General features: G+C 48.0%; 1 protein-coding gene across 3 annotated transcripts in view; it reads left to right on the forward strand.

Moving 5' to 3' along the window:
• Positions 1 to 16,571, forward strand: part of ATF6 (activating transcription factor 6) — a 71,244-nt gene extending 54,673 nt beyond the window's left edge. For 2 of the 3 annotated variants that reach the window (XM_062497328.1, XM_062497329.1), the window contains exon 16: positions 15,566 to 16,571. In XM_062497328.1, the coding sequence (XP_062353312.1) occupies positions 15,566 to 15,774 (209 nt within the window). In that variant the 3' untranslated portion in view covers positions 15,775 to 16,571. Of the gene's footprint in view, positions 1 to 4,089; positions 4,278 to 15,565 lie in introns of those variants that run through there. The other variant, XM_062497330.1, reaches the window with a different exon arrangement.
• Positions 16,572 to 17,373: the final 802 nt, after the last annotated feature.

Here is a 17,373-nt window from a genome sequence, read left to right on the forward strand (position 1 = left end):
CAACCCCACATGAGAGGCAGGACATGACCTGCACAAATGTATCATGAATTCACATGGTGAGGAATTGCCAAGTTAGGACATGTTTGGGACACAGGGTCACTGCCACACTCATCAAATGCATTGAGAACCCCGGAGCAGTGTAAACTTTTCTTTCTGAGCAACTGTGCACATAACGCTTTTTAAAAACATCTGTGTTTTACAGTACATGTGAATCATAAACCCAAATGTTATTGTTAAATCCCAGCCGAAAACATCATCTCCTGCTGCAAATTTCCATAAACTAAGAAAAAAAGAATCAGTTTAGGCTTTCGGCATTTTGATAATTGCACTTTCCCATGCAGTACAGCCAAGTGTGATAATCTGTACAGCTGTCCCAGGGGAATTTTTATTAGATGTATCAGAATTATTTTTGGCATTTATCTGCCTGAAACTCCCTTTTTATGTCTATTGCAAAAATCCTTTTCTGGCTGACCTGAATTATCACATGCAAGTGGGCACTTTATCACTGAAGCACAAACACTATTTCTAAATTACATATTATTTCTTCTTAACATTTTACTGAGTCCTGTTTTTACTTGAAATTACTTTTCTTTTTTTGGAGTAAATATAATTTGGAAACTATGCATCAGACTCCGGTGATAAATCTTACCCATAAATACTGAAACATTGTGAAATTATATTTTCATCAGTTCTTTGGGATTTTTCTTTGGAACATCAGCATAATCCAGGAAATTAAAAAAAAAAAAAAAAAAGATGTCCAGGGATTTGGGCAGAGATGTTAAAACAGATGAGACATGAGAACAGCATTAAGTAAACAACGGCATCAAACACTCAGCCAGGTGTTGGGAAAAATGTTGCAAAACACAAGAGCCAGCAGGTAACTTGGCTTGATTTTTAATTTGATTATTGGTAACGTGTAGGAAATTATTCCCTAAATGTTCTGCCTGGACAAGAACCCATTTCTGTCCTTTGGGAACTTTGCTTCTCCACCCTCTTCTGCCTCTGAGGGGGCTGGAGACGAACTGCACAAGCATCTGGGAGTTAGCTGACAACAAAGCTTTCTTCCCAGCTGTCTGCTGTTCTTTTAAACCCACCTTCATTCTTTTTGCACCTGCAGAGAATTGGCTGCTGGAAAAGGACGAGTGTCCTTTGGAGAAATTGGGAAAACTTTCAGTGAAAGAACTTGTCCCCTCTTTCCTTGTACCTCAGCCAGATCTCTGTGCAAGAAGGGAAACTGCTCTACTGCCACTTCGTTGCCCTTCTTTTTTACTGCTGCAGCCCTGGCAGAGGAGATGACAGGAATGCAAGTGAAGGGAGCTTTGTCTTGAAGCTTTTTCAAACCTCCATCACTTGCTTCTGCAGGGTCTTTTTCTGTGTACTGAAGTCTACCCATGGCACTGTTTCCAAAGATGAAATACTTGACAGGGCAGTTGAGCACCAATCCTTTGAACTACTTGGACAGTCTTTTCCCAGCAGGACAGTCACCCTTTTCTGGTCACACTCTGATTGTTCTGGTGCCTTCTGAGGTCCACTAGAGACTGCCTTTAGCTGCTTTGAGCCATTCCTACCACAGCTGCAGGGACAGAGAACATGGAGGGACAGTGAGTACAGAGTAGAATTAGCTGTCCACTGCTGTCCTGCATGGCTCTGCACGGTGGTTCCTGAGGTGGCTCTGCAAGACTGATCTGGCAGTTTTCACCAGTGTACAAAGCAGAGTCAAGGTTACAGCCTGAAGAGCTTTTCTGGGAGGAAATTGGCAGTCCTTGTGCTGTGAGGTGGTGACAAATGTCAACAGACAATGTTTTAATTGTTGTGCACATGTATGTGTGTGCAGTCAGTAAGATGGAAGTTTAAAAGAAGATCTTGTATAAGGCAATAGCAGTATGTTAATAATTTTCCAGATAAAAATTTGCTTTCAGGTATTCAGTTGCACTATGCTCGAAAAGAGTAGAAGCAGCCATTACCTTGTAACATTGTGCCATGTGCTCCTTCTCAGTCAGCCTGAATCACCCATACCCCTCAGAGAGCATTAGGATAGAACCACATCCTCACTGCAGGTGCACAGAAACATGTTTGCCTATTTAAATATGTTTAATATGTTAAAATATGTTAAGTATGTTTAATTTTTTTACATTAGGAACTTGTTACACATTGGTACATGTTATTCTTCCACCTCTTACTCCCTTTTCCTTCTTCCCCCCTGGTCATATCCCCTTTCCAAGCTTGCTGGGCCATCCCCCAGTTCACAGCCAATGCTTGCTGGCAGCTATTCCTTTTCTGGTTCCCCAGATGCTCTGGCAACCCTTTGCCTTGTGCCATGTCCCTGCTGGCTGCTGTCCCATGGTACAGCTCTGCCCTTGGCCCCTGCAGCCAGCCATGCCCAGCATTTGTGAACATGTGCAATACTCACAGAAAAGCTGCCTGGTGGTACCTAAGGACCTCAGCATTGGGAAACCTGGAAGGAAGGAAGCAGGACTGGGAAGTCCTAGTCCACTCTACATGGTTTTGGAGGCACCATTAGTGTGCCTTCCTGAGAAGTCACTCCAGGAAGAAATATCTTGCAGTTTCTCATGGGAATGAAAACAAGCTGCAGTCTACGGTTAAACTCAGGCTTTTGTTTTCAAGCAAGTCATGTTTGTTACACTGGATTGCAGCTATTATTTTAGAAATCTAACTATTCACTTGAGAGCAGTTAAGTGTCCAGTAGGTTTCATTCCTAAATTTGCTTTTATTGTAGTTCAGAATGTCGTTGGCTCATTACACCAATTCCAAATTGACATATAGGCGGTGCCTTTCTTGAAGTTTAAGTGAAACCATCTGCCTTTAGCCCTTATTTATTTAGCTGCACTGGGTTACAGCATGGATCTTTGAATCCAAGTAACCTATAGAGAGCAGCTTAGCTGGGTCACTCTCCCCCCTGAGCACAAGGCTGCTGTGTACAGCATGCCTGCAGCTCTGCAGAGCCCAGCAGGGCTGTTCTGTGCAGCACACAGGGCTGAGCACAGGCAGGGCCAGAGGGCCAGTTCAGTGCTGGCCCAAGAAGCCCCTTTCAGGAATGTATTTCTCCCTGGGATTAGGTGAGGGACTCTCATAGCTTGCACCTGCTCTTGGTAGGAGTATCTCCAAGTGTCTGAGCAGGTGTGCACTCACCAGCAATACTGGTGGCTGCTGAAGCAGCACAAAGACCAAAAAGGCCTTTTCTCTTCCTAGGATCCCTGTGTCAAACAGTTCCCTGCATGTGAAGTCCTTCCATCATTCACTCTCTTTAAACTGAGGGATGGTGTCTGTGCTCTAGGGCAAAACAAAAGTAAGAGACCTGATGAGAAAGCCCCTGGTGAAATCTAAGGCTCATTTTCTTGGAATTAGCAGCCATGATGGAGAGTGTTTTGAATTTTTCACAGATGTTCTGGATAGATCCTTAGTCTGATGTAGCCCAGTGGGGCTTGTCTCCAGCCTGCCTTTGAGAAAGCTGTCTGTGTGCCTGACCCTTGATAATCTCTGTGCTTCTGGGCTCTTAAGGAGCCTTCTTCTCCTAAGGTTTGCTTTCTGTCATGAAATCCAACAGCAAAATTATCTCCCAAAGGCAGAGATGGAATGGAATGGTGACTTCAGCGGAGTCCATGTGCTCTGTTGTGTTGGCCAACTTCTGATTCGTAGTCAGTTCCATCAGCTTTCCTTCTTGCTGTCCATTATCATGCTGACAGACTTCAAAAGTGCTCAAAAATAATACAGGTTCTAATTAAAAAGATGGAAAACAAATATAGTGGTAAGGCTTTTTGATCAAAACCGGAGTGATTTCTGCCATCGAGCAGCATGATTATTTGCATGCAGCTACAAAGAACCTCCTTTCAACTGACAGCCATGTGCAAGCAAGTCACAGATGTCCCAGGCTGCTAGCAAACTGTCTGTGAAAAATCTGAAATGCAAACAGAACCCACACAGGCTAAGGAGGAAAATAAAAACAAAAACCCTTTGGGAAGTGACAATAGTCTGTAAGTTCCCATGTCTTAGGGTTGAATAAATAAAGTCTTCAACTTCCTCTGCCTTTCAGGGTCAAGCAAACAAAAGATGCTGTTTCCTTTTTTTCAGAGCAAGAAACATAATTCATAGTTGGTCATTGAGGAAGGTCTACAACAATTCATATCTGACTGAACAGCAACTGCCTTCCCTGAAGGTTACTGATTGACATTTTGGGAGGCCTGTCTATCTGTTTGGAAAGCTCCAGAGCAGTTTCCAGGAGGGTGAGGGTCCCTGCTATATGTAGCTGTTATCCTTCATTGTTCTCCCTGTTGTGGTGCCCATGGCTCCCTGTCACAGCTGCTGTCCTTGTGTCCTGGTTTGAAAGACAGGTGTTTGCTAAGGAAAGCAGAAGCCTCCCTTTGAACTGAAAAATGTGATCCTTCCTTCCTACAGATTATTATGATTTTGAAATTAAGGGAGCTCTCAGGCAAAGATATGGGAGTAGGAATAACAGTTCTTTACTAGTATATTTAACAAGACAAACAAGAACAACAACAGCTATGAAATTACCCACAAACAGAACAGGAACTCAGTCCCAGTGTTTTTTGGCTGCAGGCACCTTTTCCCTGAGCTGCAGTTCCCGGTGCTGGGGGCGGGCGGCTCCCGCAGAGCTGCAGGAGGGCTGGGGGTGATGGCAGCGCTGTCCCAGGGGGAGAGAGAGATGGAGAGAGAGCCCTCCGCTCACGGTGTGGGTCCCGGTGCTCAGCAGAGTGCTGGATGGTGGTAGTTCACAGCGAGAAGACAGCCGGGCAGGGTCCGATGGTGGTTTCCCGACGCTGGGATGGGACACAGACGGCGATCGTCCTTCTCGTCCGAACTCCGCGGGGGAAATGGGGCGAGCCAGAGCCTTCCGCTTCCTCTTCTGGATGTTTGAATCTCTCGGGGTTTCCCTCTTCTCTCCCCTCCCCCTTGTTACCAGGGCCCAGTCAACAGGTATCTTAGCATGACAATGGGGAAAATTCCACAGAGGGAAAAGGGAAAGAACCAACCCCCAACACCTTGGCACCAGGTTGGGAAGCTCATGCCACTCTACCAGGTGTAGAGGACACGTCTCTTGGCTTCACAAGCATGAGCTGTAGAGATACTTCCCTCAGTGTTCCTACTTATTACTGCATTCAGCAGAAAGTGGTGAGAAGTCAGCACAGCCTTACAAGCTGCAGTGTGTGTGACCAGAAAGCTCTGCAAGTTGTGTATGTGGGATTAGAACCTGGATGGGAGATGAAAGAAGGGTGACTGCTGAGGTTTTTTGGGGAGATCACTGAGAGGCCTTCAAGTTCTCTGAACGGGAAATACATCTGAGAACGTCTCCAGTGCTGTCATTCCAGTTTTGAAACTGCCTTTCTTTTGCTTCTTGAGCTGCCAGTTGAGGAATAAAAGTCACTTGGTGAAGTATGGAAGAGTCAGAGTCATGGTTATACCTCAGTGCAGTAGCTGATTGCTGAGCCTGGGCTGGGACAGAGGCAGAGCCTGCCGTGTCCTGTGTGCAGCCATGGACAGGCTGCATTTCCTGTGATCTCCTGTCATTAGGAGGATTTGCCACTTGTACTTCTGCTCCTGTGCTCATGTAAAGCTGTGCTGCAGAGGTCAGGATTGAAATGATGGCAGAACATTTTTTAACAAGGAATTTTAACAGCAAATTTTAGTAATCTTGTAAGATGCTGCTATATTCATGTTTCTGGTCTCAATGTCATGTGGAAGTGCAGTTTGTCAAAACAAAATATTCCCTCAAACTTCGCTACATTTCTTTGAATCAGAATTGGTCATTGCCTAGATTAAACCTTAAACAGAAGTTTTCAACAGCTTTTGTTACCTTTGGAAGACTTTGCTCTCCCCAGCCGTGTTTGTTAATATGTTGTCTTTGACAGAAAGGAGGAGATTCATTTATTCAAAAAAGTATGAAATAAATCATTCAAGAATCCGTGCACAAAAGTAATGGAATCTGTGTCACTTGAGTTCATGTTTATTTATTTAGACCGGAAACAATCAAGAAATGAAGTCATGAAGGCTTATTCCCTAATGACTTTTCATAACAAGCTGTTTACCTAAATTGCTAAATGAGTAATCTATTTTTATGCATTTGAAATAACAGGAAGGTTATTTCAGAGGATCTTTAGTGCCTTTTTCCCTTTAATTAATACAGAAAAGAGTATCTGCTGGGTTTTGCTGGAGCAGACAGGGCAGCTGCTGCAGATGGCATTTTGCTGGGAACATGGGGGCAGAGAATTAGTCATAAATTAATTGGACTTCATACACAGTATTTCCAATGCCAGTGTTGAGTTGTTACAGCAGGTTGGTTTTTCCACAGGAATGACACACTTGTGTAAAATTCACAGTATAATTAGAAAGAAGCCCGTGCCCTAGGCTGGCATTGTGGAGTTGCAGAGTTGATTTGAGCTGAGTGTGTGTGTGTGTCTCCTGGGTGTTTTGTCAGCCCTGGATGCTGGTGCTGCCCTGGATGTGTGCTCTCCCAGGGTTCACAGAGAGCACTGTGCTGAGAGCTGTGCTGCAAAGCCAAGAGGGAACTTTCATCCCAGTCTCTGACCTTACTGTTGCCATCCCAGCTATGATGTGCTATGTGCAGCATTTTGTAATTGCAGCCTTCAGCCCAGCCAGTCTGCCTTAACCTATCTTCAACTGTTGTAAATTCAGGATTATATCATTCCTCTTGGTGTGAAGTTACACTTTGCAAACAGTTTTACGTTTGTGATACACGGGCCAACTCTGGTAGCTTTTTATTTCTGAAGTGATCTGAAGCATAATTATCCATAATGAGCTCACCCCATAAAAACATGAAAAGCTGCAACAGAGCTGGTAGAGGAGGTTCGCATTTATGAGTTCTATCTTGAGGACATCACTGGAGTAAAGATAGAGACTGGTGAAAACACAGCTGTGAGAGGGCCTGTTGGAGTGTTTGGGTCAGTCTCTAAGGAGACTTCTGCCAGTGGGGCTGGGAGGCTTTTCCCTGCTCCTCAGATCTGGGTCTCTGCTCCAGGCTGCACTCCCCTCACCTCTCCATACAGCCCACCTCTCCCCTGGTGCTTCCTGCTGCGCTTCCTGGGCATCCTCTGGGCTTGGAAAGTATTTGAAAAATACGTCCTGAGCTCCTGAAGGACATTTTTGCTCATTCCCCACTTCATCTCCCTGCATCCTGCCTGAGCCTGTAGCAGCTCCAGAGGAAGAGGCTGTGTCATGTCACTGTCCGCTGTGGACACCCTCTGGATGAATGTGGATGCAGAAATGACTGTCAGCCCCAGCTGCCCCTCTCCGTGGGAAAGGAGGAACCCTGTTTGAGAGCTGGACTCATAGATGGAAGCTGTAAATCTGCTGTTGCTGCAGTGGAAGACAGAAATGTTTGCAATGTGTCTCTTTATTAGCACGCTGCGTTCAGACAGTGCTTTCATCATTCACTGACACGGGCACTGAATCACAGAAGCTCATGTGGAGGAGAGTGCTCACCCTGCACACATGGAAGATGCTGTTAAAAATACACTTCTGTGATCAAGAGCTGATTGCAGTGTCTAAATAAATGAGGTAACTTTATGTGTCCAAGTGAGACAGGTGGAAAATTCGTCTCACTCTTTGGATACCATCCAAACCATAAAGACATTTCAACTGTAAGGGAATACAGGCTCTCACCAGCCTTCAGTCTTAAATCAGTGACACACTTTAACACCAGGCTACAAGTGATACTGGGTGACAGACAAGGTCCATGTCAATGAAAACATGATGCTTCCTCTTGAAAATAAAAGTCTAGTAGTTAAATTATTTTTATCAGTAAGTGCCTGCAACTTGAAATGCGCAGTTCAAAGGTAAGGGCTAAATAAAACAGGAGAACATGAAAGGGAAAACTAGTGGGGTTAAAATGCTGGCAAATTAAGATTGATTAAAGATTAAAAGCTGACTGCAAAAAATATTTAAAAGAACATTAAAAAATCCAATGGGCTTAAGTAACACATTAAAGTGAATTCATAGAAGTAAGAAGATATCTTTTAAAAAGTGGACATTGTAGCCAAATGAGGGAATGGGGGGGAAAAAAGGAGGATAATTTCTGGCAGACTAAATGTCAAACCATAAGAAGTTAAGCCAGAAGAAGATACTGAGCAACAGCATGCCTGAGGCATAAAAAAAATAGTAAAAATATTTTTCAGAGGAAGCCTGCCAGGGAATCTCTAGTGCCTGTGGAGGACCAAGGTGTAAAGGAGCACTTGAAGTGGAAGTCAGCACTGCTGAAGGGAGGAGTAAAGGATGCTTGTGTTGGTGTTATATACTGAGGCTCTGTAAGTAGCAGGAGAACGGCAGGTGACAAATAAGGCAAACTTTAAAAAAGTGGCTTCGACCAAAGTGCCAGTTTTGCACCAGTTGGGAGAACCTGTGAGAACTGAATGTGTCCTGGGAAGAGAGCACAGCTCTTGCAGAGGAAAGCCCTGCCCTAGTGCCCATCCTTAGTGCTCCCCTGGAGGCCCCAGAGGCAGTGAGTGAGGGTAAGGGTGGTCTTTTCAGCACAGTCATGTGCTGAGCATTCAGAAACCTGGGGAAAAGATGGTTCTTTGAGACTGCTGAAAGGAAGCAAGCTTTTGTGAGGCAGGAGGGAAGGCCACTCACAGGTTAATGTCTCTATAAAAGGTGGAAGCAGCTGGTCTCATTTTGCAGTGGAGGGGTTGTTACAGTGGGTTCACACACAGGTCTGTGCTTGGGAGATGCCCTGGCTCCCAGTCCCTGCTGCACTCGGGCAGCAGTGCCCTGGGCCTGGGAGAAGCCCTCCAGCCCTGGTTTTTGAAAGAAGCCTTTACTGAAATGCCTTTCCAGGCTGCTCTCCTGAGTGCAGTTTTATGTCTTGTAAAGTGAGTAGGTCTGGATCTGCAGGCAGCGTGGGAAGTTTGTTTATCCTTTGAGTGCCTCCCAAGTGGGCATGGAATGGTTCTGACTAAGAGCATTGCTCTTCCTCCAGCCTCTTCCCTTCACTCCCAAGAGTTTTCTGTGCAGCAGAACTCCTTACCCTTGTCTTTGTTTTCTCTTTGGCTTTTTGCCTTTTGTCATTAGCATTGTCACAGCTGGTTAGATTTTAAATATGGTCATCCTGCAGCAATGCTGCCCTGCCAACAGCACACATATACACAGCCAGAGCTGTCGAAAATGTCTCTGTTTTTCCGAGAAATACTCCATTTGAGGGAGTGTTAAATGAAGTGCCTGCGAGTCTTGTGAGTCTGATCCTCTCTTCCTGAGGTGACCAATGGCTCCCTCTCCAAAATGAGAAGAGTCACACCAAGTCCACACTGGGCCGTCTCCTCAGCAGCTCATGTTCTTTCTCTTAGAGTGAAGTGGTGCAGCACGAAAGAAGATTGGAAAGGGAGGTGAGAAATGATCCCTGGGAAAAGCCAACTTTCCTTCCCTTTCCCTGAGGCCTCCCAGTCTAGACCAGGTCCTGCAAAGCCCTGACTGGCACAGACTGGCCACTGACCACATTGCTCACAGGTGCTGCTTTGGTGACCTCTTCCAAAAACCACACAGTGCTGTAAGCTAAGGGCAGGTGATGCTCCTCATCTGCAGCCAGTGCCAATCTCTCTGATGTCTCCATTGGTTACTTCAGAGGCCACAGAGAGCTCGTTTCCTCTTTTTCTTGCTTACCTCTCATGCCTGTGTGTATCTCCGTTGGATAACCCCTGACACCACTGCTGCCATGGATTAGGCTTGGAGAGAGACCCTGTCTCCTTGCTGTCAGCTCATGGCTGGTCAGGGTGGCTTTGATGGTGTGGATCCAGTGTTTCTGTACTCCTGGAGATACCTGGCTCACAGTCTAAGGGGTGGTAGGAGACCTGGAGACTAAAATCCAGGACCTCACTTAGCCTGTGCCCAGGACTGAAGACAGCTGAGTTCACAGAGGTGGGACCACTGCAACTGCTCTGTTTGGAAGTAGTTCCAAATGGGAATTTGCTTTTTAAAAGGGAAATTATTTGGGTCACACTATAACTTTCTCCCTTGCCTCAAACAATCCTGTCCAACAAGCCAATCTGTAAATGTTTTAGCCATCCTGCTGCGCCATTGCAGCAAGCGTATTTTTAGTCTGTAGCACTGCTTCATTTATATACTTATATGGTAGTGTATAAGCAGCCCTTCAGATGGAAACACTGTCCAGATGTGCTGGGTAGTCAGTCAGGACTTCCCAGCAGAGATGAGATGGAAGATTGTAGCAGTGACAGTGTGGAGAGAGCCCCTGAGTTATGTGTGGGGACAGCTGCAGCCCTTCAGCAGTGCCAGAGTGCAGCTGGTGCCTTCAGCTCCTGCAGCTCAGCTTTCAGAGCCCTGCTACCCCAAACACAAGCTCTGGATTGGGCCAGGGCAGGTTACAATAGAAACTCTTCGGGTAATTTGGTGCTAAATCATTCCTAGAGCTGAACTTTATCATTGTCAGCTTGGCACAAAGCACCTAGGTGCTGGAACACCTTAGTGGCTCTTTGAAAGCTGCCCTGGTTTCTGCTGCTGTGAGAGATGGGCCTGCAGAAGGAGCACCAAATGTAGATTAATGCTGACACAGACTGAAAACCTTCTCTTCAGAAGGAGTTGTGCAAAGTCCAGAGTGTGAGTAGCTGTTAGCAAAGATGACTTGAATAAGTTGGTGGGTTTGTATCACCTTGCCCAGGGATGGTTTGCTGGCTCCTATTTTGACATCAGTTAAACTGGTTCCATGACTAGCAAAGTCACCCTCTGCTCCCCCCGACAAGGAGGGTGTGATTCTCCAGACTTATTGACAAAAACAGGTAGTTAAAGTAAGGATGGGGCAGGTGATTGCCCTCCCTGTACCCACCAGGAGCAAGGGCATGTAGTCCACATCTGTGTGGACTTAAATGTGTGTTCAGTGAGCACAGCAGATAAACCAGGCAGGTTCTGACCATTTGAAAGTCATCTACTCAGAAAGCAGCTAGTAGGTACTTGGGTTATCTGCTTCAAAGGCAGCTGGGGCCTTAGTAAAGGGCCTGAGGACCTCACTGAATGATAGAGTATTGATCCCACAGAGCATTTTTTGTGATATTGCCCAGAGTAAGGTAAAATTCATAGTTCTGGTAAAAGAAGGTTCTATAAATGTACCTGTGGCATGAGTACACCTTCAGAAAGCTGTAAAGCTTTTCCATGGTGTTTGAAACAGTCCAGCAAGTTCAGGTGGCCTTTCAGGGAAGCTCTGTTTCAGTTTCTCTGCAGATACCAGTTTTCACAATGAACATTTCCTGCAGCAAAACTTTTTAGGGAAGATGTAAGTAGGAAAGAATAAATTGTCAGAATTGCATCTTTTTTTAAGACAGGTGTGTCCATAGGGCCAAACAGCCTAATGATATGTGTAAAATTGAAATCTGTGAGACAGATGACATCACCCTTTGTTCTTTGTAACTGCAGAACAAAAATTTCACTGCCTGCCTTTCAAGCCCTCCGCCTGTCTTGTGCCTTTCTCTAGGAGAGCATCTCCCATAGAAGCAGGTGCTCAATCTCACAGACATTTGAACAGTCAGATGATTGATGGATGTCCATGCTACTGAGGGAAGAAGGAGGATTTTGGTTTTATGGCCTTTTTAGTAAGACAGTTTTAAAAATATAGTGCTTCTAATATGAAGATAAGCTTCCATCATCCTCAGTAATTTGTAGCAGTAGTTAACGCCTGCAGCCTTATTTGGTTTTGGTTTGGACTACAGACTTCAGCTTTCATCTGTTGGATGTTGCAAGATGATTGTTTTCAGAGGGAGAGCAGCACTGAGAATTAGGTTTCTGTTAGCTAGACCAAGCTCATGCTGGGAGTTTTGTACACCCTGCAGGAACCAGCAAGACTCTGGGAAAGTGCAGTCGAGGCAGCAGCACTTGGCACAGTTACCTTTGCTATTAATTTGAAGGAGTCAGTCATCTGAAGCATGGCTTTTAAACCTGTTAACAAATAATTAACTGCAGCACAGGCTCTTGGCCCAGCAAGGATGGTTTCTTAAGCCTGAGTCTGCACTGTGTGAGAAATTGTATGTTCTGAACTTCAAAAAGGAGCAATAAATCTATTTATAAATCCAGACACCTCTACAGGAGATCCTTCCTGTGTTTTCACTTACATAATCCCACCAAATATCAGCCACAGGTAATTCAGATAGCAAACTTTGGGAATCACTGTGTCAGCATTGCTCTGGGCTGCTGGGCAGCCTGTGTAACACACAATGACCTTCCCACCAGCAGCCTGGGGCTGTCAGCTCTGCTTCACAGACACCCTGCTACCTGTGCCTGGCTGGGAGGGTGGTGGCTGTGCGCTCAGGCAGGGCACTGCAGGCTGGCTGAGCACTGGTTACACACACTGATGCCTCCAGGGATCAGCCACATGCAGCTGGTGAGCTCAGGGCCTCTCTGGAAACCCACCCCATGCCCCACTGGTGCCTCCAGGTGTTGGTACTGCAAGGGAGGGGAAGGAAAGAAAGCCTGGGTTTGAAGGATCTTACACAGGAATCACCAGGCAAAACTGTTTGCTTGTTCTGGGAATCAGATCAGACTACGGAGTCTGGTGGAGAACCCACAGCTCCAGGTGCTGACCTGGAATGTGCTGACCACAGCTCTGGTCATGAGCAGGCACTTGCAGCTCACAGAAGGGCAGGGCCAGAGGGACCAGGAGCAAATGCAAGTGTCTGTGGAGCTCTGGTATGCAAGGGCTTGATGGGCAGCTGCTCCTCCAGCCTTGCCTTAGAAACTCTTCATCATGGAGATCCTCTCATCTCCCCGAGGTATTTTCATCCAGGGCTTGTATTTCATTATCGCTAAAAACTCGGTCAAAGTTAAATATGTTTCTCTTGCAGTCGAGCTGTTGTTTTACTCCTGTCATTCTGCTGGCTCACCCACAGTGATCCTCTGCAGTCCTGAACTTTTTTCCGTAGTACTTCTGCCCAGCCCCATTTTTACTCATGTTTTCCAGCTCTGTCCATGGTTGAAATGCATTCTGAAGATTTTGGACAGCTTCTCCCTTTTATCAAAACTGCAGTCTCATCCAATCTAGCCATTCCAAGGTGGTTGGAATCTCCCCAGTTTAGCATCTTCCAGAAATCTTCCAAGTCTGCTGTCTGTTCCTCCTCCAGATCATGAAGCAGTTTAATGGCCTGGAACTCAGGATGGAGTGTGGAATCATTTTTCACAATGACAGTGAGCCAGTCTTCCCAAGCAGGGGATTGTGCCAGCTGCATTCAGGTCACATTTGCCTGTTGTTGTGCTGAGACCATCACATGGGTGTTCACAGAGCTCTAGCCCCTCCCTGGGCTGGGGTGTCCCAGAGCCGCCACACTTCCAGACCCCTCCTTAGCACGAGGCTGGTCCAGGTGCCTGGCAGCAGCACCAAGCAGTCACTGCTGTCTTCGGAGAACATCCCACCTTCTCTTCTAGGTTTGTCTGGAGCTAATGCTAATGAGAAAGGCCGTTGGAAATGCCTGTGGTGGGCACTGAGCTGTTCCCACTGCTGCCCTCACCCCTGTCAGATCAAAGCCTTTGCAGAGGCTTTCTGAAGCAGTTCAGTGCCTTCACCCCAGAAAGGGAAAGATTTGGATGTCAACTTCAAACCTGCCTTTAACTCCTGGGCTAACTCACAGACTGAGGGCAGGATTTGGGTACTTTTTGTGAATGCCTGTGGGAGGGTATACATCCCCTGTGTGCCTGCTGGCCAGAGTGGCTCATCCTGAGCCTCCTCCCAGCTCTGTCTGCTGTGGTGGACTCAGAAGACATAGCCCCTCTTGCCATGGGGTGGCAGAGCTGTGGCTTTACTTAATCCTGGCACATTTTGCTGGGAGGGAGCTGTGTCAGCACAGGGGGAGCAGGATCGAAGCTGGCCAGAATGGGCTGGGCTGGTTCCCCAGTGCCACCCACACAGCTCAGCTCCCTGCCTTGCTTGGGCAGCCCTTGGGATTGCTCTTCTCCTCTGTCTTGTGCAATGCCCAGAACTTAATGACAGCCCTCAGTACTGGCTGCTGCGGGTGGCCAGGGAAGCTCACTGCATTACCAGGACGTTTCCTGGCCCTGGCCACCATCCCATCCCACCTCACCCATTTGAGGCTTTGGAGCACATGTGGAGCACATGAAAACACAGTTTTCACATAGTTGGGGTCCTATCAACTGCAGCATGAGAGCTGAGGAGCTGTTTCTGGCTTGCTGGGTTACAGGGAGCCCATCTGTACCCATTTGCTGGCTCCAGGCTCTGTGCCCTTTGTGCCCCTCTGCTCCCCTTCCCAGCCCCCTCTCCTGAGTGGTCCCCAGCATGTGGAGTGGGAGCCAAGAGCACATGCAAAGGCAGAGAGAAAGGGTGCCCTGCAGGGATGGCCTCTGGATGGTTGCAGCTGGGTACCCGATGGCATGGCAGGTCTTTAGCAGCAGTGCAGCAGCCAGGAGGGATCAGGGGGTTGTCAGGGCCTTGGGGCAGTGGCACAGGGACTTACGCAGCTGCTTCTGGCTTCAGTCCCTCGGTGGCACATACGGAGCTTTTTCCATTTCATTTCTTGCAGGTGGGAGCTTTGATTTCCCTTGCAGGCTCTCAGCCCCCTTAGCAAGGGTTTGCTCCTGCTTTTCATTACTGTACCAGACACAGTTGATCTAATGGCTTCTACAGGTGGTGTGGGGTACAATACAGTCCGGCCACGGTTGTCAGCTGTCATCCAGAGTCAGAGTTAATCCAGGAAAACAGTAAAAATTAGTAATGTATATTGCATTCCTGCAGTCCATATGCTTTCCATTAGGTGATCTTCCATCCTCCTCAGCACAGAAAGGAAACCCTGCCAGTGGCAGTCTTCTGACTCTGGAAGGATTGGTTGTGCCTGGAAATCTGATCTCAGCTCTTGCATTCCTGGGCACACTGTCTATGCAGGAATAGTTTCCCACCTTTCAATGCAGGCAGCAGATGCTAGCCATGTGCACAGCCTGTCAGCCCAGCAGCTCATGTGGCAGCAGATATACTGGGCCTGGGGCCACACTGGGGTGCTGGTCAGGCTCTTCTTGTGTCCAGGGGTCTGCCTTGCCCTGTGTCACCACATCACTCAAGTACCACAGCCAGGTCAGGGTGGGAATGAGTCTTGGTTAATTTTGGCAGATCACATTTTAGCTCTTTTTAATTAGTAAACTTGTGAAGAAATTCCTCAAGATCCTCAGTGTCAGGAGGGTTACAGAAAGTGAAACATTCAGCTTTCTTAAATAAACCTTATCCTCAATCACTCCCATGCTTTAGTGGCTCAAGAACAACAGTTCTGTAATAAATGTTACACGGTACAAACTCCATCAGTAATTATGTGCAGGTAAAGAAGGGGAAATAAAAGACATTAATTTCTAGATGTGAACACACATGCTAAGTGTGCTCTGGGCTCTTTGAAGTGTCCCAAGTAGTCTGGGGCTCTGCTCTGAGATGAAGCTCCATGTGTGCAGCTGCAGAAAGGGAGTTGCCCCACTGTATCTCCTGCTCCAGACAGAAAAGGGTCCTCAAAGCTCTGCTTTTAATGCTGTTGGATGCCTAGCTCTGTTGGATGGGCTAGCTCTGACCTGTTCTTTTTTATCTTTCCTTCTGCAGAGAATGTGATCAATGGGCAGGACTACGAGGTGATGATGCAGATTGACTGCGAGGTGATGGACACCAGGATCCTGCACATCAAGAGTTCATCTGTCCCTCCATACCTCCGGGAGCAGCGCAGGAATCACAGCCACCCCTTCTACAGCTCGTCCCCTTCAGTCCCAGAGACGCCTCACACCCTCAGGGCCATTGTCAAGTCCCTGCAGTAGCTCCTGTGACATGCACAGGGCAGCACCCGGCATGCAGCACAGGTCCTGCCACCAGCCTGAACCCCTCCCCTGGCAGTCTTGGGGCTCCTGGCCTGTGGGCACAGCAGGGACAGTCCCCTTGTGCCCATTGCTGGGCCTCACCTTGCCCAGTGGCCCCGTCCTGCCTGGGATTATGCAGCTCATCTGTCTCCTGGCCAGGGACAGTCCCGAGGACCCCACACAGTGTGGAGGACAGGAGCCATCCCTGCCACTTCTGCACTGTCCAGATTTGGGGCTGTTCTGCATTTTTGTCCCTGTTAGGCTGCTGGAGGTGGGCTGATGAACCAGAGACATGGCAGCAGACATCCACTCTTGGGGTCACACCCTGCAGAGTGCCTGGGCAGCAGGAGGAGGCTGTGTCCAGATCCCAGCTGCAGGTGCTGGACCTGACCAGGCAGCCCCAGTCTTCATCATTCCCTGCCCAAATTCTGCCTGCACAGCCTCCCTCAGCATGAAGCCCTGGGATGCATCAGTGTGGTGGGGCAGCCCTGCCCTGCCCAGCCCCCCAGGAGGGTGCTGGGACCCCCACTCACCCCTAAAGCACTACAAGCAGAACAGCCCCAGTGCCCCGGAGCTGGGCTGCCTGCTGAGGCACTGCCCACCTCTGCCCAACTGCCTAGCTCTCCAGGCTCCTGCTGCTGCCTTCCCCACCCCAGGGGGCTGCACAAAAGGCTTGGCCCAAAGGAAGTGATTTCATGCAGCAGATGCATTTGTAAAATTTGGGCTTTTTGAGTTTGTCATTTTGTTTTCTTCCTGGATTTTGTTTGCGTGGGTTTTTTGTGTGCGCTGTTTAATACTTTTCACTGCTAACAACAGCCCATGGGGCAGCACTGGCCCTGCTGGGGCAGAGGGGCTGCTTCAGTTCCTTGGAACACAGCCACAGCACCTTCTCCTGAAGCCACACACAGGTCACACACAGCCAGCCCTCACTCCCCTCTGCCCAAGCACCGACAGCCACCCACTGGGCACTGGGGGAACGTTCTGTTTGCCGCAAACACTGGCTGAGCCAACTGCTGCCATTGCAGAGTGTCTGTGGAGCTCTGCTCCCTGATCCCACATCTGCCAGCCCAGCCCCAGGCCGGAGCTGAGCCCGTGCCGGAGCTCAGCTGGGCTGAGCCGCCAGCAGAGCATCAGCCTTGCATAATGACTTCAGCATGTTGTTACACTATTTTTTCTCCCCTGTGCAGTTCGCACAGATGATGAGCTTCAGCTTGCCAGCCAGCTGCCTTCACAGTCTGAGCATTAACTGGCTCGTGTGGGGTTTTTAATTATTGATTAGTAGTATCGTTATTGGTATTTGTGTGTGGCTGTTAGGAAATAAAGCTCGATGCCACAGCAAGACAAACAGCTCCAGGGGCAGGGAGGAGGAGGATGAGGAGCAGTACACCCCTGTGAAGTATGTGCCTTGCAACACCACCAAGAGCTGTGCCCTTTGCCACGTCCCCATTCCAGCATTGCTCACGCTGCTGGGAAGGAGCTGGGCTCAGCCGGGGCTTGGCTCTGCTCACCCCACTTCATTTTCCTGGCCCAGCCCCACCTGACTGGGGGCCAGCTCACACC

This window comes from Cinclus cinclus, chromosome 8 (assembly GCF_963662255.1).
Source record: "Cinclus cinclus chromosome 8, bCinCin1.1, whole genome shotgun sequence".
NCBI classification, from domain to species: Eukaryota; Metazoa; Chordata; class Aves; order Passeriformes; family Cinclidae; genus Cinclus; species Cinclus cinclus.